This window comes from Sphaerodactylus townsendi, linkage group LG06 (genome assembly GCF_021028975.2).
Source record: "Sphaerodactylus townsendi isolate TG3544 linkage group LG06, MPM_Stown_v2.3, whole genome shotgun sequence".
In the NCBI taxonomy this organism is placed as follows: Eukaryota; Metazoa; Chordata; class Lepidosauria; order Squamata; family Sphaerodactylidae; genus Sphaerodactylus; species Sphaerodactylus townsendi.
In genome coordinates, this window is record NC_059430.1 from 47,763,730 (window position 1) to 47,790,613 (window position 26,884).

At 40.7% G+C, this 26,884-nt stretch overlaps 1 protein-coding gene across 5 annotated transcripts in view; it reads left to right on the plus strand.

Annotated features, from left to right (window-relative positions):
- Positions 1–26,884, plus strand: part of CEP83 (centrosomal protein 83) — a 30,108-nt gene that overhangs the window by 194 nt on the left and 3,030 nt on the right. For 2 of the 5 annotated variants that reach the window (XM_048501417.1, XM_048501416.1), the window contains exons 2-13: positions 1,951–2,214; positions 2,674–2,824; positions 4,474–4,566; positions 6,481–6,612; positions 7,373–7,624; positions 9,157–9,288; positions 15,696–15,810; positions 18,337–18,481; positions 20,240–20,389; positions 21,361–21,436; positions 21,855–22,012; positions 24,994–25,123. In XM_048501417.1, the coding sequence (XP_048357374.1) occupies positions 2,063–2,214; positions 2,674–2,824; positions 4,474–4,566; positions 6,481–6,612; positions 7,373–7,624; positions 9,157–9,288; positions 15,696–15,810; positions 18,337–18,481; positions 20,240–20,389; positions 21,361–21,436; positions 21,855–22,012; positions 24,994–25,123 (1,686 nt within the window). In that variant the 5' untranslated portion in view covers positions 1,951–2,062. Of the gene's footprint in view, positions 1–54; positions 777–1,950; positions 2,215–2,673; positions 2,825–4,473; positions 4,567–6,480; positions 6,613–7,372; positions 7,625–9,156; positions 9,289–15,695; positions 15,986–16,125; positions 16,265–18,336; positions 18,482–20,239; positions 20,390–21,360; positions 21,437–21,854; positions 22,013–24,993; positions 25,124–26,884 lie in introns of those variants that run through there. The other 3 variants (XM_048501415.1, XM_048501418.1, XM_048501419.1) reach the window with 3 other exon arrangements.

Sequence of the window (26,884 nt, forward strand, 5' to 3'; positions counted from 1 at the left end):
GGGAAGGAGGGCGGAGAGAGTGAGTGGGGGTCGTGGGCGCTGTGGCAGGGAGCCTTGGGGCTCTTGTCTGCCTGCCGAGGATTGAGGTTGCCCCTCTGCTCCTTTCCTTCGACGAGAACTGCGGCCGCGCTTAGTTCCTCCACTTTGGCCACCTCTTGCTTAGCCTTCTGGAGTTGGGTTTGGTCTTATTCCGCCAGAGCCTCCGTCTCCACGCACGACTCTTATCTAAAAGAGAAAGCAAAAACGGCTTTCGAGACTAACCATTTCTTTGACATCCGCTTCTGTCATTCAGAGTCCGCTTTATCGGCATGAAGTGTCTTCCTTTGGCAGATATACGTACATCGGCTGGAGGAAAAATGTAACAGCGGGGTCAAAGGGCAGAGTGCTGTTACAGGGACAATGACATATTTTAGCATTGTGTGCTTTGTACAGGGGTGGTGCAGTTTGTCTCTTGGATTTCAGTGCCCTTTGAAGCCTCTAATTAGGTTTCCCCCCTTTGTATGCCATGTGTGTGACCTACCAGCTGAGATCTTGGATCACACACATATAGAAGTGGACTGTAGTCAAAACCTGAAAATAGCAATTCAGTCCTTGACTAAAAGCAGCAGATTTATCATCCACAGAACCCTTGCTCTCCCAAAACTTAATAATGACTGATCTGACTCCAAAGCTCTGGTGATGTAATAGGGAATGGGCTCTTCTGTGTCTTTGCCCCCCTGAGACACAACAAGGCAGAGTGCCTCTCCAGAAAGTTGTCATAGGGATTCATGCATAAGGTATGATTACTACCTTCACTCTATCTGCTGGCTAAGATAGATTAATTATGAAATACTTTAAATTGATTAATTGGCTGGTTTTGATCTTGTGTAACTGAAGAAATTATCTCATGCAAAAATTTAGACACTTGGAAGTTTTATTAGAAGATGTCAGTATAGTCAAAATTGTAATTTTAGTGTGGGCTTCGGGGGTTGGTTGGTTATTTTGCTAACAAGTTGCAGCTGACTTATGGGGACCCCACACTAGTTTTCAAGGCAAGAGACTAACAGAGGTGGTTTTCTATTCCCTGCCTCCGCATAGGGACCTTGGTATTCCTTGGTGGTCATCCTTCCAAATACTGATCACAGACAAATTCCAAAATCTTATGAGATCAAGCTACTCTGGGCTATCCAACTCAGGGCATTAACAAATCCAGGGTGCTGACAACAGTTATTACTTAAAAGAAAATTAATACTTTCAAGCCAATTAAATGTTTATTGACAATATTCAACAATGTACAGGTTTTTACATTCATTAACGATAACTCTTATAAATATTGCTACCATCTTTGCATCACAACACTACTGGACTTTTAACCTCGGTCCTATATGGTTTCTTGTTCCTTTCCAAAAAATACATGTACAGTTTGGCGCCATGCAAGATTGATAGACCATATTGTTTTGATTTGTAGTCTACCTGAGTTTTTTGTCTTTATTTTGTGTCGCTGTAGGCAAGTTTAGACTTGCTTAGGTAAAGGAAAAATAATTAGTTGTATAAAATGTAGTCAACTGTGGCACACTGCTAAAACGAATAATGTCAGGGAACATTTCAGTGATAAAGCCAGCAGAGGTAGAAGTTGGGTGTTATGGCTGTTGTGCCACTGTCATTACCAAGAAAGTATTTTCATCTGAGAATATGGGGCAGTTTGACTTTCACATGATACTTCACAGTAAACACTGTTCTGCATCTCCAAAAGGAATTGCCAAGAATGTAGCAAAATTTAATCTGTGGGAAATTATCTTTCTTGCTTCCAAAGCATTTTATTGAGTTATAATTTGAAAATGAAATTAGATTGGAATAACCAATTGTATATTTTATCAAAGATCTATGCCTTCTTTAATGTACCATGTCATAAAAAAAAATTTAAACCACAAATGTATTGACTACTAATTGGGTGCTTTTATGTTTGTACAGGTAATTTGGCCTCTAGAGATACCATCAAGGGAGAGAACAGCCTCTCTGACGATGGCAGGCTAAGGCTGACAGCATTTTTACCTGATTGCCATCTCATTAGTATTTAGTCAGAATGGATGCTTTGCCGAACATCGTTGGTCCACTGGGTGGGCAAGGTGACCTTGTTAACTCACAAGTAGAATTGCAAAAACTGTTAATGGATGAAAGAATGAGGTGTGAACATCATAAAACCAACTATCAAACTCTAAAAGCAGAGCATACAAGGTATATACTATGCTTCCTTTATTTTTCTGTTTGAGTAAAAGTAAAAGCTAAATCAAGAACAAAAAGAGTAAAAGGCTGGAGGTTGACTGTTTCTAAGCTTTTTAGATACGTATTCACTTTTTATAACAAAAAACTGTGTCTTAGAAATAAATTATTATAAGTTACAGTGGCATGATGAAAGCTGCTAGGTTTCTGGGCAAGTATATAAATAATGTGCCACATAGAGCACCACATTGCTGTACTGTGTGGTGCTATAAACCTTTGGGATGTTGAATTTTTCAAATGTTTGAAAAATCTTTATTGAATACTTTTGAGAAACATGCACAGAATTGAAGTATCATTCTTTGTACCTATGAACTGTTGTTATTCTTTTCTGTGTGAAAATTCTTCTAAACAGTTAGATGACTCATCTAAAGATAGATATATAGCATAACTTGTAAGGAAAATATGTCTTTTTAGGTTGCAGAATGAATATACAAGATCACAAAATGAACTCAAGCAGCTGCTTCATGAGAAACAAACTATTCATGACAGATTTCAGGTTCTGCTTGCTGAATTTCGAGAAGAATTATTGGATAAAACTAGAGAAGTAGAGGAATTAAAAATGCAGGTAAGGTTGTAATCTTTTCATATAGATTTTTTGAATGTGAGGCTTTTATAGTAATATTGCATTTAGCTAGAGCATTTATTGTCACTTTTATTTGTGCATGAAACAATTGTGATAAAGTAGCCTATACCAAAAAAATCTCAGATTTCTATGGGGGAGTTGTGTTTGATCTGTAGAAGTCATTATTCCCCCCCTCCCCCCCCCCCCCCGGCCAACACTTGAACAGCAGAGTCCCATACGACAAGCTATTTTGAAACTCTTGTCAGTTTGTGTGTGATGCACACAACTCTAAAAGCTTCTTTGATGCATGGGTTTAGTTTAGTAGTTCATTGGTTCCCCCGTCTATACTACTAATCTTACCAATAACCTATAGGAAGCATATGAACAGTGATATGATTTTATCTACTTTAGATTATCTTTTTCATAAGTAGTTCTAAAATACAAAATCTGACAAGTTAGTGTGAGAATTCTGAGTACTGTTGAGCACTGAAAGAAGATGAAGATTGGGTAGATTTGTATGGGAGAAGGCAGTCCTTGAAGGTTTTAAAGATCAACACCAGTACCCTGAATTGAAGCCAACTGAAAGCCAGTGTATGTAAAACAAAACTGGAGTGGTGTGGTCCCTACAACCCACTCCAATCAGCATTATGGCTGAATGTAGTTTCTGAACACTCTTCAAGGGCAGTTTCATATATCATGGCATGCACCACAGTGGTCAGAATGTTTTTTCTCAGGAAAGAATACAGCTGGCTTGCAAGCTGAAGCTGGTAAAAGGCATTCCTGGCCACTGCTGCTACCTATGCCACAGGAGGCTTGAGCCAGAAACACCCACAAGCTGTGAACGTGCTCCTTTAGTGAGAATACAATGGAGATACATTAATTCCTTGGTCAATTCTTTTGCCCACCAGTAGCCCTTCTATTTTGTCAGGTTTCAGTTTGAGGTTATTAGCTCTCACCCATCCTAAAACTGCTTCCAGGCACTAGTTTACAGTTTCTTCCACCTCTCTGGAATATACTCGAAGTGTGATACAGGGTTGAATGTTATCTGCACATGGTGACTGCTCAGCCCAAATCTCTGGATGATGTCTCAGGAAAGATTTCTCAGGAAAGAATTCAGCTGGCTTGCAAGCTGAAGCTGGTGAAAGGCATTCCTGGCCACTGCTGCTACCTATGCCACAGGATTTTTGTTTAAATTCTAAAAAGCATAGAGGACAAGATGGAACCTTTTGGGACCCCACTAATCAGGGCCAATGGGCTGAGCAGTAATTTCCCAACACCATTGTATGAATTTTACCTGAGATGTACATCAGCCATCTTAAGTGTAATTCCAATAAGCAGTTTAGTTTGCTTTGATCATCTTATCAGTTGATAAGTGAGAGTAACCTTGTTGTATATACCGGTACGCTGTCTAATAGCCATGTATCTTCATTCTTCCTTTACTTTAGGAAATAATGCAGAAAAGTTGGGTACTGAGAGTGTTTCTGTTTATTTTCATGAAACCAGGTGGGAAGAATGCTGAGAGATGGTGCCTGCAAACCAGGCACACTTTTAAAGAATATAGAAAAGTGTCACTTATTTTCCCGTTTGTAATCTTTGATGCAGCAGTTGGTTTGTTAAATCCTCTACAATTTTTGTTTTCTGTTGATATGTAGGTAGTAACTCCACAAAAACTGGAATTACTGAAAGCACAAATACAGCATGATTTAGAAACACCTATGAGAGAACGCTTTCGAAAGCTGGATGAGGTAAGAATAAAAACTTCTTATTAAATTACAGCTGTTTACTGAACCCTTATTTTCTTATTCATAGTTCAAGGTCTTATTCATAGGCAAGGTGAGTCACAAACAATAACAATGCAACAAGAACAATGTAGTAGTATAACCAAGTTACTCCATAATAACTGTAAACAAAATTAGAGAACACTGCACTGTAAGCACAGTATAATATAGGGAGTAACACAGGAGTTACAGGACTGGAGAACACTGCTGTTAAATGTTATATTATATACAATAGACAATGTAATAAATGCAAAATTAGAAGACTGCACATTTGTTCTTTTGAATTTAGGAAGCAGAAAACCCAATAAGCACAACATAATATATGCCATGAAGACTATTTTTAATGTCCTGATATTATTTACAACTTTATGTATCTTATATGGATGCCAATTTTGAATGATTCACTTTTTCACCTCCTGCGTAACAAATGGAGTATGCCAGGGAGGACGTCTTGCCAGAAAGCACATGCGTGCAGGCAGCTGCCATTCTTCCCCATTGGCAGAACAGCACTTTCAGAAGGTTTGCTCAAGTGAATGAATGAAGCTATTGCAAAGGAGCATGTTGGGAGTGGTGGTCCAGTGGATAGGTGGATCCTCGGGCATGAGGCACTTAGTGAATGATAATCAATACTTTGGACTGAGCCTGGAAAACTACATTACCAAGGGAGCACTTGCAGAATGGGTGTAATATCCATTATCTGCCTAGCTCCCTGTAATAAGTGAGCCATAGAGTTCTGTATCAGCTGTAGTTTCACAGGTATTTTAAAGGGCAAAATCTATGTAGGGTGTATTGCAGTTGTCCAGCTGCAAGGTTACCATGACAAGGATTCACGTGACCTGATGGACTGCTGCATCAAGCCATTCTGTAAACTAGATGAAGATGGAAGAAGGCATTACTTTGCAGCTGTACTAAAGTGTTTTTCCAGCAATAATTCTGGGTCTAATATAACTCCCAGTCTGTTAACTGAGTTATTTCCTGGAAGTATCAAAACAGGAAGATTCTTAATCAGCTTGTTTCGTTGTTGGGAATTCATCAAGTAAAATGTGAAATTTTATTTGATTTTAATTAAACATTTTCTACCTATGGTGGCCTGTAATGGGTATGAGTTCTCTTCTTCTCTTATTAGCAATGTTGTATACACTTTAAAAACTTTAAAATTGCTAAGTCTCATGCCTTTAAGTCTTCTTAACTCTCTTAAAACCCCCTTTTAATTCTTCAGTACATCCTGCATGCAATGTGGCCCCTATGCTGAACAATAATTTCAGAAGGGTATATAAATATAATCAATTAATAAATAAAATAAAAAATAGTAGTCTTTTGCAGTAAAAATAAATGGGCGTCTAATGCCACCTTAAACATTAACCAGATATCATTCAGCAAATGTTTTCATAAAGTAGATGTAATATGGTAACCTAGTGAGGACCCGTGGATTGCATCTGACAAAGTAGTCTGTAGTCCATGAAAGTTTGGGCAGGAATAAAATTTGGATAGTCTTTAACATGCCAGTAGACTCCTGTTGGTTTATACTGAATGAAGTGTTCTAAGTGATGTATTCCAGTTATAAGATAATTGATTGGTTACCTTTTAAATATTTTTCCCTTCCTACCAGCTGTTGTTTTAATGCAGCTAAGCAAGGGCTTAGGATCCCATGCTTCTGTGCAACATGGCTTTTCGGCCATCTAAAAAGTCAAAGCCAAAGGGATCTTTACTTAAGGAAGTAATCCATGACCAGATAATACTTTTGCAAATATAACCTAAAATATCACTAACTCATGTTCCGTTTGCACCCGGTATATATTATTTGCCTATTTTTTTGTGCATGCACTTGTTCTTGATTCATGTTGATTCAATTCAATTGTACATTTGTTCTTTTCAATTTAGGAAGCAGAAAAATATAGAACAGAATATAACAAACTTCGTTACGAGCATACCTTTCTCAAATCAGAATTTGAACATCAGAAAGAAGAGCATGCCCGCATTTTAGAAGAAAATAAATTAAAATATGAATCTGAGGTAAGAAAGAAAATATGCCAAAAAATTCACTGGCAGGAAAACCTGAACAATTGTTTTATTTTTAATTGAGAGTTTTTAGTTAAGCATACAATTATTAAAACTTTTGAAGTATCATAATTCAACTAATGTGTTTCATTTACTTACAAAACAGAGGGAATTTCATGAGCCTAGACAGTTTACAGTACTATCCTATATATGTTTATTTAGAAGTGAGTCTCTCTGTATTCAACAGAGTTTACTCTCAAATAAACATGCATGTATTGACACTTTTCCTCAGACTGTCTGAAATGGGAAAGACACCACTTCCTAATTCTTTCTTTGCATTTCCTGAGAGAAGGAGCCATACATGACTTCATGTTAGTTTTATTAATAAACTGGTTGAAGATAGAATATTTTCATTTATACAGATACTTCTTCATATTTTATGTATTTTGCTAATGTTCTGGACTTATCTGGAATGTTAGCGTCACTATTTTATTAGCAAGTTTAATAATGTGATGTGAATGTAGATATAAACATATAGGACCTGATTCAGGGTCTGAATGCTAGTCAAGTGTCTGTATGCTGATGGTTCCATTTACCTTCTGGCCACGTGAACATATTGGCACGCTTGCAGGCAGCGTGAAGGATAACTACAGGGAATGAAAATCAATGACTTCTTCCTGTACCCCATCTAGACAATCTGTTCTGGGTGTTTTGTAAGAAACAGGATTCCAGACTGGACTGTGCCCATAGTATTGTTCTGTTCAACTACTGACAGGTAGCAAGACTGGATAAAGATAAAGAAGAATTGCACAACCAGCTTCTTAGTGTTGATCTTTCAAGAGACAACAAACGAGTGGAAGCACTGCTAAGAGAAAAGGCCCAGCTGGTCCAGAAATTAAAGGGGCTAGAAGCTGAAACAACAGAACTTAGAGCCCAGAGAGAGAACTCTGGTATGCAAGCAGAAAATGTGCAGAGAATACAAGTGCGTCAGTTAGCTGAGATGCAGACTGCAGTGAGATCTCTGGAGGTGAGGCATTCTCCTTGTATTTTCTGTGTTCAGGGGATATAAGTTACATTCAGCCATAGCCCCAAACATGTATTAAACGTTCTAAGAAATGGTTTCTACTTGGCTCATCGATAAGATTGCTTCCTTGCAAAGCAGTGTGGGAAATATGATTGGACTATTTGTTTACATAACCTATTAAATCATGATTTATAATGTTTGGAGTGAGAAATGTTATACATTATTTAATGCAGTGGGTACTGAGATATTGCGGTTCCAGAAATTATACAAATGGTTTTAGAAAAAATAATAGTTCTACATATATATTGATTCTAATCTTAGTTCTACATATATATTGATTCTAATCTTAAGCTACAAAGTAACATTTGAAGTACAAAGAATATTCTATTCAGTTTGCTGTTGTTATTTTAATCTAGTGTCTAAACTCTACTAGATATTTCCTGATAAATTAACAGCCCAATCCAGAGGGATCCAGTGGCTGAGAATGGTGGCACGAGAGGACTTTCATGCAGTGTGAGGAGGCAGTGAAAAAAAGAAACCCCCCAGCCAACTGACAGCCCTACATCAGAAATGTACCAGGGGAAAATGGCACCTGGGAGCAACACCTGCTCTGGGCGTTCCCCTGCGCCCCACTTACCTTAGCCAGCGACTGCTCCGGCACCACCAGGCTTTTCCTTTAGCCGGCAGAGGTTCCGCTGGCTGTAGAGCTGCAGCCGCAGGCCAGATGCTGCCTGAGAGCCAGCCTGTGGCTACGGCTCACAACTCAGGCAAGCACCTGAGGCTGTCTTCTGCCTCCATGTTGACAGGGAGGTTGGCTCTTGAGCAGGAGCCAGCCTGTGGCCACAGCTCAGCAGCAAACAGCTTAGGTGGGCGCCATGGCCTCAGCCAGCCTCCCCATCAGCAGGGAGGCCAGGGAGTGCAGGAGCCTGCACCCCCCCCCATCATGTGATCAAATGGCATGCACCTGGGAACATGGGATACCACATGTCCCCATTAGTGGTATGCCACTGCCATACATAGCCCAAAATGAACTTACACTGCCCTTTGGGGAACACCCTAATCTGCCCCCATCTGTGCCAACAACCAGGTTTAGGCTGGTGCAGCTCTGAGGCCTCAGCCCACTTCCAGGTTGGGCACTGCCAAGTTGTGTGGTGCCCGCCCACTGCCTTCTTTACCTCATCCACTGGCACATTTGCCACTTATGCCAGTTAGGTGGGCATCCACATTAGTGCAAACCTGAGCCAATTCCCGAACTCCTTTGTCCTCCCACTGCACCCCGGATTGGGCTGTGAGCAAGTTCCTATTGCACAGTAGATTACAGCCTAAGAAGTATATGTGTGTAGCTTATGTTCTGAGAATATGAAAAAGCTCCAACCAGATTTGCTGGCTAAAAATATATAGCAGGCGCAACAACCGAAAGTAAATTCCTCCTGCATTAAAAAAACGTCTCCTGCATTAAAAAAAACCCCATTAGGAATGGAGTCTAAGAATTTCTTCTGCAAAGCAACATGAAACTTGTTTTTCCTAATTTGAAGGCAGAGAAACAATCGGTTAAGCTGCAGCTTGAGCGTGTTGAAAAAGAACTGCAGCTGAGTAATGAGCAAAATACACTATTAACCAGCAAACTTCATAAAGCTGAACGGGAGATCAGTGCTTTGGCTACTAAAGTAAGTGTGTTTTTATGGCTTATAGACTGTATTTTCAGAGAAGTAAACAGGAAACGTGATTGCTTAGTGTCTCTTTAGAGACGAACTGTCTCCATTTCTTTCTTTTTTGATAATACAGTGCCTGAGAATCCGTATTCCTACTATCCTTGAAAAGCAACCCTAACATTCTTTTCTGTGGAGAAACTGGTTAAGACAATAATGACTGACAGAAATCACATTAGGAAAACTGCCTTATATTCAGATCAAACATTGGCAATCTGTCTCAGTACTGTGTGTTCAGAGTCATACTTTTCTCTGAATTGATAAATCTAGATTGGGGTGTACCTCTTCACGTTGTTGAGGGGCTCACGGGAGTGAATGTTTTTAAATAAAAAACATTCCTCATACACAGAAAGCTAAGTGTCAGGGTGATTGGTTCTAGTCTAGCATTTTCCCTGACATTCTGCTTTTCTAATTGAGGAGATGGTATCTCTATGGCAGATAATTTAGTCACATGAGCCCTTAATTGCAGTCTAAAATAGTACAGCCCAGATGCTCAGTTGTATAAATGTAAGTTCTAGGAAAGAACAAAAGAGTCTCAAAAGACTACTAGATGTAATGGTTGCTGAGAATTTCTGAAAGGCAAGAAATAAGCAAAAAGAGAACAAAGACAAAAGAATAAGGGCAACCTCCAGGTGGGCCTTAGAGATCCCTCAGAATTATAATTGATCTTCAGACTGCAGCGATCAGTTCCCCCTGGAGAAAAGGGCAGTTCTGGATGGTGGACTCTATTGCATTTTGCCCTGCTGACATCCCTCCTATCCCCAAACTTTATCCTCCCAAAGCTTCACCCTCCCGTTCTCCAGTAATTCTCAACATGGAGTTGGCAACTATAGCAATTTTTTGAAAAAATACAAGGAGAAGCAAGGATTTATGGAGTTATGAAAGGCCCATAGTTTTGATGCTAGAATGGTACTGAGGAGGTAAGCTCAATCTGTATATCAAAGTGCCAAGACTGAAATTGCCTCTTTGTCTAGTGGGAGAATTTGCTAGCGTAGAGATAATCAGTCATCATCAACAAACAGATCTGAAAAATTTCAGGTGCCCAGTCAGTGAATTTGCAGTATTAAGTGACATAAGTGTAAAATTGATTGCTAAATTTCATGTGGTAGAACTGGATTTTTTTCTGGCCATGTAAAGAATTTAAATACCTTATCAGTTTCCACAATAGGAAAAATCAGAGGCAAAGTAACAGTATTCCAAGATAAAGTTATTTATAATGGCAGATAATTGCTGTCAGTTCTTACATAGATGTGAAAGTTTACAATCTGGTTTTTTTAGCCCTGGAGAAATCAGTGCTTAGTCACTGCAACACTGGGGACAGAAGGTGAATTCACCACAAGTATCTCTATTCTAACCATTTAGGATAACTTTATGTTGAGTAATTCACAGTTCCATCAATAATGCAGTAAAGGACCTGCATTATTTATATGAGGGTCGCAGGATTCTCTAATGCCTCAAAAGAAAGCAAAAGGCATGTTATGTGGATAGAGGTCCATGACTTTCTTCAGGAGAAGTCATTGTTGCCAATTATGGCATTGAAATCACCTGCTATTAGAGATTCTGCATGAGGGAATTTGCGCTCTAGTTTCTAATTGTTTTTAAAAGCTACTTTTTAAAACCAAAACTTATACCTCTGTTCTTGAGTATTTAATCTATAATTACAAGGCTAGTGATTGTTTAAAAAGGTTATTCCCCAGTGTGGAATCCATGGGTGCCCTGAGGTCACTGACACCTGGTGCACTCTTGCTTCTACTGGAAAGTCAAGAGCTGATCCTGGCGTTCCTGCTCCTCATTGGAGCAGAAGGTTCTTTGAAAGGCTCTAGAAGGGTTTTTTGAAATAGCTGCTCTCCTCATGATGAGAAGGCTGGACTTGGGATCTTCCAAAGTTTAGTGATTGCCTCCCACTTTTGTAGTGCTCCCTGCTAGTTTCCAAAATTGCAGAAGTGACCCCAAGCTGATCAAGGTTTGGGACTCCTGGTTTAAAACACTCCTGCTGTGCATGTGTAGATTCAAGCAGTTGTGTCCATAAATTGTAGGAATGTTCAGTAGCAAGCACAAAAGTGAATAAAGTGGACAATATTAAAAAACTGCTTGGACCAAGAAAATGAATAGCCAAACTTCCCCCTCTGTTCCAGTATGGCTGAGAGAAAGTAGTGCAAAGATAGGGAGATACTGGGTGGTATTTGTTGAGGTCTGTGGGGTCTAGGAATATGTTCTTCTGCAGGGGTCTCAGTGCCTGTTTTAAGGCTGTTGAAACTAGACTTTGACATTCAGAGCCATTCATTTCCTTCTAAACCCACTTGACCAACCATGTCTGACTTGACACCAATAGCCAGAAAATCCAAAAGTCTATCCTTCTAAGCAGTCTGTCCACTTCATCACACCTCACCAGCTAGCAGCTACTAGCTGCTACTGCACCCTCGTGGCATCCTGAGATTGAACTGCCCCAGCTGTGGCATGTAGCTCATGACAGCTGTGAGCATTTTTATCTCCAAAACATTTCACAAAAGATTTGTGGCAGACATGTATATTTTCCTGGTGTACCTCCTTAGTGACCCCCCCCCCCCCACAACACTGAAAACCTCCTGCAGATGACATTGCATAGATGCAGTGGTGGCACAGAAATGTGCTTACTTCAGTGCATAAATGGTTTATTAAAAGGGCATTGAGCTATACTGCAAACAGTCATTCTTTGCAAGAATTCACAGTGCACTGATGAAGTTATGTAATTCTTAACTGTCTGTAACTTTTGCACGCTTGCAAGCTGTGATTACATTTGACATTGCAAATGGATTATGATCATTAGAAGTTTTCTGTAGTTACATAACTCTAATTGCTCCTGCAATTACTGTACTAGAACAGCTTAAATCATAGCAGGTTTTAGTTCAGGCAGTTCTTGTCTGTAGTGTTAGGTTTCCACTGAAAAAATGACACAGGCAGGAAGATGCATTTAAACTGTTCTAGAGTTTCAGGGAAGCACGTGGCAATTTCTAATCCAAAGATAATCTGTGTGGAATGCTAGCAGAGTGATTTAAGGAAGTGAAGGCAGCGACAGCTGTATTAATGAGTTAGCGATTTAATGTGTGCTTAAGAATAATATTCTTGCAGTTTGAATTTCTTTTGAGGTGGTAGATTGGCTTTGAAAAGTATAAATGAAAGAGAACAGCAAGTTACCACCTGTTTGTACCTATTTGTTTTAAAGTAGTTGTAGAATACTGTAAAAAGTTTAGATTTGTGAAACTCTGACCTTTTTAGAATGTTCTTGTGTATTACCAGATTTGTGATTACCATGTAGTAATTTTGTTTCTTAACTAATGTACATGAAACAACTTACCTTGTCACCCGAGGGCGGGACCGGTACTGCTCAGAGTCCCCAACCAAAATAACAACACAACACTCTTGTCCATGAGGTAAAATTTTGGCCACAGCCAAACCATTTTGTTGACAAAGGATGAAAAGAAGCATGAGGCGCAGCATGGGATCTTATCTGTACATTGGGCAGCCCAAGTACTGTCCCCCAGTGAAACCTTCCTCCAACCTGCCTGGGCGTCCTGACCCATGACTTTCTCCACTCCAAACCTCTTAAGGAGGTTCTACCAGAGAGCGTTAGCTCCGTAGCTCCCCTCACCATCAGATCAGTTCCCATGTGCCAACTGCCAGTTCGACTATGGCAGCAGACACATGCATTAACATTGTCCAAAGGGGAGAGGTGGGTGGAAAACTCGTTGCCACTCCATCCAAGAGGGAGGGGCCAGTAGCCAGGCAAAGCCCTATAAGGCTCCTGACTGCCCCTCCTGCTAATGTCATAACACCGCACCGGCTTCATGAATCTGTTGCCCACTATGGACATGGCCACTGCCTGACTTCTGCCCTTTTAAGGGCAGGCGTGGCGGGGCCTCTTAGCCATGCCCTTTCCAGTCAGCAATGGCGGCTATGCTGACTTGCGGCCGCTCTTTATTTTGATACTCAGACGTATCCTAGCAATGAGCATAATTGTAAGCAGTGTAAGCTTGAGGACTGTTTACATAAGAGTCATTTGGCAAGGAGGCTGCAATCGTGTGGATCTGACTCACAACCATGTTTTGTAGCATTATGTATAGACTATGTATCAGGGCCATGTGTCAGTTATTAGGCAGCGATGGTTTTAATACTTTTTATAAATGTACAGAATTTGGTAACACTTACATGTAATTTTCTTAAGAATTACCACAATGTGTTTGTATCTGTGAGATGGACTACACTCCTGTCAACTGGGGTTGAGAGTAAGGCTCATTTGAGGCACACTGGAAGTGAGCTGATGGTAACTTTTACAAGACACAGTGTGGCAGCATTGCTCCTTTTTTGGTTCACATAAGTGACCAGCCTGACATTAATATTTTACGGGAGTTAGAAGAATATCATTTGATCCTCTGTGTTTTATGGTTGGTAGTATAGTTGATTTCTATTTAGTTCCCTATTTGGCCAGAACGGGTTGGTAGTTTTGCCAGTGACAGATTGATTATAAACAACATCATAGTTGCTAAAATGATTCCCTGGAAGACCTGTAAAAATTATCATTTGCCTATAGAAAAAAAACTGGTGAGAACAGATGGTTGAAAAAGTAGTAAAAAAATGAGCAGGTCAAAATATCGTGGGACTTCTGAATTCAGCTAAGGTACTGTTACATACTACTCCAGACATAACAGTGGCTGGAAAGACAAAAATCTGGCTCTCCAGATATTCATGGACTACAATTCCCATCAGCCCCTGCCATTATGGCCAATTGCCCCTGCACTAGAACCACTTACATATTAATAAAATATCCATCTATCAATTACAAAAGGCCACATTGCTTGGATCTGCACACATGCTACACCAATATGTTATGACATCCTAGGTTTTTGAGAAGAACCTGATGCATATGAAGGCCAACACCAGCTAAAGAGCTGGCAGCTGTGACATCATAAAATAATAAGGAATTCTATTTTTTGCCAGTGTTGGGCTACACTGATACTCAAATTCCCCTTTTAGATCATTTTAATTGGGTGGGATTGTATAATGTTGCAAGAACATCCTCAGTTTTGCTACAAAGCTTTATGCTTTGTCTGAGAAAACTTTACAGGCTTTGAAAACACCTCTGATAGATGTCCTGTTGCTGTGTTAAGCCCAACTCTAGTTTAAGCATTGTAATATGGATGCTAAGTTTAAGTTTAACTACCTTACTGGTCCTTGGAAAGTAGGCTGTTTGGTTCTCATGTAAACAAGTGATCAAAAGCATGTTATTCTATCAGCTCCAAAGAAAGAGGAGTGGAAATCTTCTATACCTACCTTTTATGGGTACAACATTTTTGATTAAGCATCTTCAGATCTCCTGGGCCATTCTCGCCCAGAAACCAGAGACAGTTTGCCCATAAGTAGGTAACAGCAGCCATGTTGTTTATCAAGCAGGTACACAAAGTTCTTATTGTGTGGTATACCTCCATCAGTCCACCATTAATTACAGGTCTCTGGAACCAGTAGACAAAATTGGGGAAATGCCCTCAGTAAGCTGTTCATAGTTTCTTGCTTCCTGTGCTTGGTATTCTCATATTCCCTTTCTTCATGGGCCATTTAACCTGGGCCGGGGCTGTGATTAAAACTGTTTGGGACGTGAACTTTGCACAGCTCCTGCCTCTAAACCGGCCCTGCCCCGGGTTAAATGGCAGAACCTGGGATATTCGAGAATTGCTATGCGTGATTCTTTTTTAATATCCCAGGTTGCTGCTGCACCCATACAAAGGGTCCTGGGCGGCAGCCGCTGCTTTTGCCCACATTTTTTAAAACTTACCTTGTCTCCTGCATAGCTCTGCAAGAGAGGGTGACTGGCCCTCTGGCCCCCGAGGCGTCAGCCCGCCCCCTCATCCCTGCAGGGCTGCGCAGGGAAAAAGGTAAGTTTTAAAAGAAAAAAGAAAAGAAAAAAGACGCATCTCTATACAGAGGTGCGTCTGAAAGCTGTGGCAGCCACAGGGTGGCTTGCACGGGAGTGCCTGAACAGCCCTGGGGCTGCACCAGGATCAATTATCCCAACTGCACACTGCGTCCCCCGGCCCGTGCAGAAAGGGCCATAGCTACAGAACACCACATCAGCATTCTGAGGGAAAATGTACCACCAAAAGAATGCTTTTAAGTATTTAAACATGAACTGTACTGGCTGTCTGATTTGTAAGGTTTTCAGTTTATAAATCGTTTTTTACGGTTTCATAAGTCATATTGGTTATTTCACATTCTGAAATGTCGGAAGTCATCTCCAGGCGAATAGTATAAACCCTTTGAAAGCCCTGCCTCTAAGTTTTCCAAAAAACTACTACAATAGAAACTGAAATCTGATAACAATTTGTGTTCTGTAGGTTGAAGAACTTAAGCATTCAAACAAGTTAGAAATAACAAACATCAAGCTGGAAGCAGCACGAGCCAGGGGTGAAATAGAGAGAGAAAGAAACAAGCTTCAAACTGAAATGGATGGTAAAACTTTATTACAGTCAACAACTGTATATACACACAACCTTATATCTTATCATAATTATAAGAAGCACTGCTATGCAGTAGGGGAAAGTACTGTGTCCATTATCTCACTGGATATATTTTTATATTATACGGAGAAAATCAGTGAAAGTTATTGTTGCTGATAAGTGTTGGTCTAACCCAGGGGTAGGGAACCTGCGGCTCTCCAGATGTTCAGGAACTACAATTCCCATCAGCCTCTATCAGCATGGCCAATTGGCCATGCTGGCAGGGGCTGATGGGAATTGTAGTTCCTGAACATCTGGAGAGCCGCAGGTTCCCTACCCCTGGTCTAACCAGTGGTCCCTGCTGTTATATGCTAACATGGACAAATGTAGGCATTGGCTGAATTATCCTAAGTATAATAATAATATTGTTGAAGGCTTTCGCGGCCGGATTCAACTGGTTGTGGTGGATTTTCTGGGCTGTGTGGCTGTGGTCTGCTGGATCTTGTTCCTAACGTTTCGCCTGCATCTGTGGCTGGCATCTTCAGAGGTGTATCACAGAGAGAAGTCTGGACACAGTGTGTAACAGGCTTCCCGCTGTGATACACCTCTGTAGATGCCAGCCACAGATGCAGGTGAAACGTTAGGAACAAGATCCACCAGACCATAGCCACACAGCTCGGAAAACCCACCACAACCAGTATCATAAATATAGTTATTTTAATTATCAATTCAATATCTTTTTTTTTTTTACTTCGCCCTCTCCTGACAAGTTGGGCTCAGGGTAACTTACAAAAAAAAAAACAATTTAAAATCCCATGTAATACAATGAAAAATTACATGTAGTACAATTAAATAACTCAGTGGCACCCACTTATATACAAAAATGGGGAGCAGTCAGAGCAGAGAAGAGCCACAACTAAGCTATTAACAGTGACAATGGGGAATAAGAGAAAACAATAATAAGAGTGTGATCATGGAGATCAATGGGAAATAAAGACTGATTACACTCATGGTATTTGCTGTGTGGTGGAGGAGAATGTCTGCCACGGCAAGATTTCTTGTATGGACGTATTTCCTCTAGCCCCGCTTTCACTTTTCACTCTCTCCGCTGCAAGCAAATCCACTTATAGCACAATTTTCATTTTGCTTCATTGCCAGAATAGGACAGATTTGCCAGCGGACACAGCTTTGCCCCGATCTCTTCCCTCCTCCCACAGCCACCTCGCCTAGTCTTTTCCTCCCACTCCCTCATGCTGCTTTGTACCGCTCCCCCTCATCCTCCTCCCTGTTGTTGACTAACCCTGCTCCTGCATATCTTTAGATCTTTAGATTTTAAAAATAACCATATCGATAAATTGATGCTAACACTGAAAATATCTAAAAATAATAAGACTAGTCAATCAGTCCAAACACCTAATTTGCCCCTACATTTGGTCAACAAGCTGGGACATTTCCAGCCTCAAAATTTTATACACAAGCAATCAGTGATTCCAGACCACACCAGGAAAACCCAACACCTTGGGAGACAGATAATGATTATGTTAAAAATTAAAGCACGCATGCACAATAGAGAACCTGCAAAACATCCCCACCCACCCATCAGACGCAAGCAAAAAGCCAGCTGATGGGTGATTCCTGCCCTGCTGCGAACAGGGCGGTGGGTAATAATGCCAAACAAACATGCCCCAAAACAAAGACTCCCCAGCCCATTTTCTTTGAAATCATGGGAACTTTGCCATGCATAATCGGCCAAAGCTTCTAGATTTCAAGAAGAAAAGAGAAGTTTGGGGCAAGAATGCATTTGTTTAATTTTCAGGTACTTGTCTCCTGGGCCAAATTGCAGTTAGACTTCCTGGTTCAATGAGGTTTTCAGTCTTAACTCCAGTTTTTGGTGACATCCAGATTTGGACATATTAACAAACTGCACTATTTAGAATCATGAAACAAGCCCCAACTTGTTCAGAAGTTTCAGTTGTGGTACTGTGGATGAGAAGGAATGGGCAAGAAGGGAGCACACATCCCCAAGGTTAAACCTGGTTCATGTTTGTGACAGACATACTTCCCTGAATGCAGATAAAGGCTTGCATCCTATGACATTGATGCCCTTCTGTTTTTGTCTGGCTGCTGTGGGCGTTTTTCTCCACTGTAGCGCTTGCTTTCTGTGCCGTTAGAGTGCCAGGCCAGTGTTTTTCAAGGGTTCCCTACACAGCCGAGGAAGCACTTGCTTCAGGGAAACTGGATCACAGGATCCAAGCCAGAGTCTCCTTACATTTGTGTGGAATTTTATTTTAAATTAACTTTCTCAAGTAGGGATACAATTCTCAGGGTTTGTATCATATTCCCAAAGGATCTTCCTAGTTAAATTTTAGACACACAAGAGTTCCTGATTTATAGCTAGAATGGGCAGCGGGAGGCATCTAGCAAGGCAACCATCAAGAGGGAACATCGCTTAAGGCAGTTCTTCAGTATGAAGTAATACTTTAAATAACAGATGTCACTAGGAATGTTGGATTCTAACTATTTAAATATATAAAACCAGAGTTACGATCAGATAATGAAATACTGAAGACAACATTAGATCGGCACAAAGTGCTTTTAATGGAAAAGGATCGTGAGTTAGTCCGCAAAGTACAAGCTGCGAAGGAAGAAGGCTTCCAGAAGCTTGCAGCATTTCAGGCGGAAAGGTAAGTACCTCTGTGCATTTTCTTGTCCAGAGTTTTTTTAAAATAAACCTGGGAGTGATACAGCCTCTTTTCCTATTATTGCATACTGTGCATTATGTCTCAGCTATAAAACCTTTGACGTTATTGCTACTGATTAATTTCTACCACTTTTTGAATCCTGAAAGTGCTTTATGGTTATCTGACATACAGCTGACACATTCTGGAACTAGACTTTCTCTTTCCAGAGATACTTTCAGTTGAGGTGCCCACAATATATTTTATAGTTGTTAAACTGTTTTATTTCAGTGGAAATCCTATTACTATTTGTAGCTTTTCCTTTCGTCCTAATGGTGTGAAATTCTTGGAGAATGTATTCCTCTCCCTGCCAAATTGTAGACAGATATGAGAAAGCAGTGGAGTTCCCAAATGTACGCATTTGGGAAGACTGTGCAAGAAAATAGGAAGCATGGCAGAGAGAGCATGTCGTGTTTATATACTACAATTTATCAAGAAGGCATCATATTTGGGAGAAACAGACATCTCTGCCCTGAGCAGGTAGAAAGTGGAACTGGGTGAGTGTGCTGCCTACAGAACTACACCAGTCCCTTCTGCATTTGACATCAATGCATGAGTTTTGCCATTTTGCCCAAAGGAGTTTCTTGGCGTGGAAAGGCTTCAAAAACATGAAAGCCTCCCAAGAATCCCCCATTGAGCTTAATAGACTTACACCACCTTTTGGGGGCTGAAGAGCCAATTCTTAACTTGCGGCTGCTGGCGTAACACACTGAATGGCTGGGAGGGAGCCGACGGTCAGCTCTTCCTGCGGCCGAGCCCTTCTACATCGGTGTCGGGAGTGCTGGCACACTGGCTCCGTGTTCTAGTGCTGGGGAGGGCCACACCAGAGGACTACCTCTCCGCCAGGGCAAATGCCCCAGGGAGAGCAAATCCTCCCGAGAGGCAGTGCGCTCCTCCCATGGACAGAAATGTCCCCCCCCAAAAAAAAAAACTGGATGGGGACTCATAGTTCCATAATGCAACTGATTTGTTTTTGTAACTGAATGGAATCATTTCCACTGAGGTATTGTGGTCTTCCTGTGTTCTAGAGATATTTGTGCACGCTCAATCCCTTCCCTCCCTAAAATGCAAATAAAACATGTTATTTTTCACCCTAGTGGCAGTAGTCTTTATTGCTGATAGGAAGGGCATAAGTATAGCATTCAGCTCTATATCTCCCCTCTCTGGAACATCTGCAGTGCTTACATATATGACAGGCAGGTGCAATATTTGTCCCAGTACCCAAGAGGAGACTTAATTGAGCAAACAAAAGCCACTGTTTATAACAAATCAACACCCTTTCTAGTCCAGCGAACCAATACTGTGATTTGTGTAAGCACATTGGAAAGGCATACCTACCAATGTAAACCACTTTGATCATAGGCTTTGTGCAGTTCTGCTAATTGGTAAATATTCCTGTGACATAACTGATCTTCGGTAAATCCTAAAGCAAGCAGTGAGGCCAATTTCAGAGCCAGGCAGCTGCAAGAATGGCAAGATCCAGAAATTTTTAAAACTGTCATTAAATCTTGATTTTGGTCAGTTCAATTTGGATTGCGTACCAAAAAAAGTTTTGGATTTTGATTAGCTAAATGTCTGAATGCATGTCCCTAGCTTTCATGGGGTGGTTGGCATGGCTGTGTTATTGATGGTTTGAGTAATGTGATGAAGAAATAAAAATTATTGCTACCTTTTACAGGTAATAAATATTGTATAATGTTTCAGACTAGAACTTGAAGCCAAATTGGCAGAAATGGAGAAAAACAAAATGGAGCAAGACGCTGAGAGGCATTTGGAAAAGAATCAATATGAAGAGAAAATATCTACTCTGCAGTTGGCAGAAGAATCCAGCAGAAGGGAAATTCAGAACCTTAGGTAATGTGGAGTGATTTTAATGGTAATCAGGCATATACCGTTTTTTAATGTTTTATGAAACATGTCATTCCAATGCTGCACAGATATGCATAGAACATGACTGTGGACTTTGACACCTAGCACCTTGTGTGTAAAGTTGACCAGAAAAAGTTTTTGTTTTTCCTCCAAAAATGAATTCATACATACATTGACAATATAAATTGAAAATTCTTACTTTGTAGCTGTTTCTCTACCAACACCAGCATATTCCTGTTTCTTCTTGAAATGTCTCTATCTGTCCATATTTACAAAGTACAGAAACCTGAAAGACCTAATTTATGAAGCTTTGTCATAACTTTAGTAGTGGTTTATTCATAATATTTTTAAATGACTATATTGGATTTTTAATTTAATTTTTACTTTCTATTTGCTATCAAAGTTTCATTCTGTAAAGGATTTTCATTCTTGTCGTGAACTTTTATATGCCCACTCACATTCTAATATCCACCTGTAGCAAAAGTACAAATCACATCAGTCAATTGATACATTTATATTCCACCTTTCCGTGTGGTTCAGATTGGCAGAAGAGCCAATACAAAAGACAAAGGCAAAAGAGAGGAGCAAACTAAATAGGGGCACAGATAAAAAATTAAGATGGTAATTCATACTGCCTTTTAATACAAAATTTCCCCATATGTATTTTCATGCTAATGGACTTCCATGTTCACTAATTTTTATGTCCAGGTTTCTGTATCAGGTTTGGTCAGATCTTTTCATTCATGCGGTATATACTTTTTAATTCCAGATTTTTAATATCAGATTTTTGTATCTTCATTAAATTTCAAATGACTGACAAGGTATCCTTATACCCTCATCATAAAAGATCACTATACATATTGTTACCCCCTTCTTCAAATTCAACAAATGGTAGACATTATTCTCTCCATTTTTTGCTCCTCCCAAGAGGTATCAATATTGTGTTACTTTTGTAGGCTAAAGCTTCAACAGCAAGTTATTAATTCTGAAGAGCTAGAAAAAGAGAGAAGTGATAATGCACATCTAAAGCAGGTGAGGATTTGATATCATGTTCCTTTGTCGTTTTATTTGTTTGTTTATTTATTTGTATTTATAACTCGCCCTCCCCCAAAGGGCTTTTTGTGATAGAACATTAGTTGGCTCAGTTTTAATTCAGAAACTGATAGATTTGAAGGAAATTTGTGTTCGTTTGTTTTGCATTTGGGCTTGCTGATTCTGAAACCTTCTGCCTTTTAAGAACAGATGCTGGAAAAGAGCTCTGCTGGATTAGACAAGAAACCCATTTCATCTAGCATTCCGTTTTCAGATAAGCCAACCATATACTTTTGTGAACTCACAAGGCTGGCAACAACACCATGGCTGAACAAATCTGGCTTGTCCTCTGAGAGTTTGTTCAAGTGGTACAGCATTGACCACTTTTTTCTTTTCTTTTTTATTATTTTTTTTGCAGCACATCCAAGATTTGCAGCTTCGTGTGACTTCACTTTCACAGTCAGAGAATGACTTGCTGGATTCCAGTCAGAAACTCAAGGAAATGCTGGAAAGATTAAAAAACGAATGTCGAAATGCAAGAAGTCAAGCAGAGAGGGCACAGTTAGATGCAGAGAGGTACACTTTGTGTCTTAACACAGACCTTGAAAAATATTCCTTGCCTTTAGGGAAAAAAATTAGGGGCTGGCTCATTCTTCAGAGTTTTGTATTTTAATGCCTCGATTTTCTAAATATTGCCTAACGAAATCTCATCCTAGCCTTGTTTTAATTTTAAAATTTCTCCCTAATTGGGACCCAGGGTGGCTTATCACACTTTTCTCCTGTCATCCTTACAGCAACAATGTTGTGAAGTAGGTTAGATAGTGATATGTTGTGGTGGGTCCAAGGTCACCTGACTTGTATGGCAACAAAAAGATACAAACACTAGCCCAGGACTTTTGGGGTGATGGTATTCACTGGTACTGAGTACTGGAAGCTTTTTTCAGCCATTTTACTCAGTCCTTTGCTAAAGGGTCCCGTGCATCCTAAACGTAATTTTTTGCTGAATAAATTATAACTGGAGATCCATAGACAGAGGAAGGAGAAGGAAGGTAGGTTTTTATACCCTGCTTTTCTCTACCTTAAGCAGTCTCAAAGCGGCTTACAAGCACACCCCTTTCTTCTCTCCACAACAGGCATTTTGTGGAGTACATGGAGCTGAGAGAGTTCTGAGAGAACTGTGACTAGCCAAACATCACAGCAGGCTTCATGAGGAGGAGTGGGGAATCAAATTCGGTTCTCTAGATTAGAGTCTGCCACTCTGCCCCACTACACCACACTGGCTCATATTGCATTTCTTTGGCAGACTAAGCTAATCAGCTCCTTATGCCATTCATTCCTGAGCATATAATATTTATTAATCAGCATCAACATTTATATCCAGACTTTCTCTCTCTCCCTCACCAATTTAGGATTGCATTGTAAGGTTTTTATTACCCCTTTTAAAAGTTCAATTCAGATGTATACTTTCCCAGATTTTTCTTTCCCAGAGAAAAGGCTTATTTCAGAACAAGGCTGCTTGCCATCAGCACAGGTGAAAACTCTCGTTATCTTTAAAATTGATTATCCTCCGAAAGCAAAGAAATGGGAGTTGGCCATGCTTAAAGACCAGTTATATTCAGGTCGTTCAACATCCACTTCCCAGGTGTCCACTCCTGGGTGTTCCACAAAAACCTGTTTTCATGGTTTCCTGCAGAGGAGAACTTCTTGAAGCAATGTGGGTTATCTCCTGATCATTCTTTATCCAGAGTAATTGTTTGGTTGGTGACTTATGTCTCCTAGCTGGCGATCTGGCTGTGAAGATCCTCTGCATTACACAGAGGCTTCAGCACACCTTAAGTTCCCCACTGGAAGCCAACAGATACCTAAGATTCCCACAGTTATAAAGATGGGGAGCATGTTTATCATTTGATGATACAACTTCAAGTGATGATATGAATGCGTCTGAGATGGCTGTCATGGATCAGACACCACACATAGCACACATTTCACCTCTAGCAAAATACTTTTCAGTGACAGCTTATCATGTGTTTTTCTGGGAGTTGTGTGATATTTATGAATGTGTGACTGAGTCATCAGTTACCCTGTTTCCCCGAAAATAAGACATCCCCTGAAAATAAGACGTTGTAGAGGTTTTGCTGAAGTGCTAAATATAAAGCATTCCCCGAAAGTAAGATGTAGCAAAGTTTTTGTTTGGAAGCATGTCCGTCAACCAGAGCATGCAGTTGTGGAGCGGAAAAATAAGACATCTCCTGAAAATAAGACATAGCGTATCTTTGGGAGCAAAAATTAATATAAGACACTGTCTTATTTTCGGGGAAACAGGGTAGCAGTTTCAAGACATTGGCAATTGTCAAGCTCAGCAGCTTCAAGACTACAGCATGATTAAGTATTTATAATGAATTCTTAAGTGCCCTTGACAAGTTGTTGTTTCTGGAGGTTGAGAGTTCACTTAATCCTTATTGATTGATTTAAAAACTTCCCTAGTGCTTTGGAAGAAGCATTATCATGTGCATCCAATACTTGTATGCATACAAGGAACTTTAGTTGTAAGAAAGAGTAGATGAGCACATTGTTTCAGCTGTATACTCTTTCATATCTTAAAGTGATATTTGTTTTTTTAAAACGTATCTGATCCCTTGAAACTTGTTATTAGCTCTTAATGCATCTACTGCCAGAGAGTCTGGGCCTAATTACTCTACTACTTGGCAAGAGTTGATGTGCTTTGTTTGGAGATGTGCCACAGTGGAGAGTTGTTTCATTTTCTGGGCTGTGGTGGGGGAAGGAGAAATAGGGCTTTTATTAAGGTATTTCCCTCTAAATGTGTTTCATTGGCTGACAGTGCAGGCTCCAAGTTTTGGAGAGTCCTGAGGCAAAATTATCTTTGATGGGCCTCTGTAGCAGCCCCTTCTTTTTGTTGCTTAAGTGGACAGGCAGATGAAAGAGCCTGAGGTATAATTACCCTGGGGCACAAGGGGGCGCTCGTCGCAGGTGCCACTCAAATTAGTCACATTGGGGCCATTGTATTTGGCCACTCACCCCCTTCCCCCCAAGAAGTCTCTGGGCTACACCTTGCCTCCTGCCGCTGCCTGTTCTGGTACCGCCACTGCCTGCCCACCCACCTCTCCCCCGGACTTGGAGGCCCAAGTGAGCTGGGATCTCAGCAGGGGAGGGGAGGAGAGATGATGGGGGCCTTTTCCTGGCCGTCATAAATCCCCTTTCCTGCACCCGGAGAAGGAGGAGAAAGCACCCCACCTTGAGTGTGCCTGCATTGGGTGGAGCCAGCCTAGCAGGAAGGGACTGGGCTGGCCATTTGAATACCCGTTGCACGGGCTGACTGAAGCTCAGCTGGGTGCTGCCTTTTCAGCCCATCTTTCTGGAGTGTCTGGCCAGTTCCCTCCTCTCTTCTCCGCCCATTAATTATCTGCATAATTTACCTTCATTTTCTGCATTTCTGCCCATTCAACTCTTACTTGCAGTGGGTATGTAAGCCAAAGCCAAACAACTCAGTGTGCGTCTGTTGCTTGCAAGGCAACAATTGCTTATTTTTTTCCCCTTAGGAATTTGGAAGATAAACGTGTGGAATGGTTGGCAGAAAAACATAAACTCACCCAGCACATCACAGAGGAAGAAGAAACATATAAGCGGATGAAAGAGAAATTACACCGGGCAGCAGTTGCTCAGAAAAAGGCATGTCACTCACAATGTATTGCAGGGAGCCCTTTATTCTGGGTTAAGTGGATTAAGCTTCTGCATTCTAGGTCTGATTTGTAGTAGACTGATAGTGCCCATCCATAGCAGCATTATTCCCCTTCTAACCCATTGACTTCAGTGCTTAGGATGGACCTGTTACAATCCTAATTTCTACAACATCATATTGTTAACTGTTAAAAGCAAATACCTTTGAATTTAAAATGGCTAAAAGGTAATAATAAAAACTGTTTTATAGCTCAACTCAGAGCTGTCAGGCAGGCAGGGGCGGCACTGCTCTGGCGCCGTCCCAACCCCTCCAAAGGGCTTTCCTGTGTTTGCCCCCCCTCCTGGATTGAGCTGCCCAGATGGTGTTTTTAGTTATTGTATTTTTGTAAATGTGTAGAACGACACAGAAAAAGTCCTCAAATGTTGGATCCTACATAAAATTCCAGTATAGGTTTCCAGTTTCAAAATACTGGTTTGTATTTATTTATTTATTCATTCATTCATTCACTCATTCATTCATTCAACTTCTATACCGCCCACCCCCGGAGGGCTCTGGGCGGTGTACAACAACTGATATAATCTAAAATAACAAGAAGAGCACATTCAATAAATACATACAATATAATAAAATTAGGGCTCTAAATTTCACATTAAATACTAAATACTAAATTTCACATTAAATACTTAATCATACATAGGAGTTGTTGTCTAACCTTTTATTCAGTGTAACTCTGTTCCAATAAAACAAAGCTACTGTTTTCTAAATTATTCATTTGAATCGTATGAATAAAGGCTAGTGGTCTTGCTTCCAGTACTTAGCAGTAACAAGTATGGCACTTTTAAACAAATTACCTGTGAAATGATTACTATTGCCTTTCAAAGCTCTTCAAATAACCAAACTGAGCTACAGTGGATAATAGTAGCATTGACAATTTAAGCACCCTTTTTCAATACATCTGGGACTTCATGCAGTACCACCAGATATGAATAAAAGACCCAGTAGACCAATTGCATCAATATAAATCATTTCCAGTACCAAACACTTTCTTTAATCCTGATGGGAATAAAATCCCATGCCCAAATACTTGTAGATGAAACTTCTGGTGGAACAATGTGTGGAATTCAAGTAAACTTTAACAAACAACCCAATCTGGGGGAGGTGCGGCGAATCCCTGTCTGGAGCCAGCTGTCAGGATGATGATGTTGTTGGGAAGTGGGAATGTCTGGGAGTGCTTTCGCTTCTGCAGGTGTATCGCTATCTACTGGCTCTGGCCTTGGAGTTCTGCGGCTGGGAAGGGCCTTCAGGCTGGACACTTTTGACTCTCTCTGTTCCCATGTGGGGGTGGGGATTATGCTATCCATATTATGAGTTTGGCACCTTTTTGTCAGAACTGTCTTCTTCTGTCCCTCATGTCTTCAATAAAATCCTTGAAAACCTACAAGCGTTTTATTGTCTGAGCGGGGGATTGACACCAGCACACCCCTGTGCTGGTGGAAATACCCTTTCCACCTGTGCAAGGACCACATGAGCTGGCAAAGGAGCAAGTTACCTGGACAGCCAGGTGCTGCATGGCGCCTGGCCCAGAAGCTGGTTTCGTTGCCAAGGTCCATTGGCACAAATGCTGCACTGGCATGGCTGGGGGCAGGGGCAGAGCTGACCTTAGCCTCCAGAGCATGATTGGCCCCCTTACACCAGTGATTCCACCGGTTGAGATATGTCACAATTTTTGTGACGTATCTCTATTCCCTGCT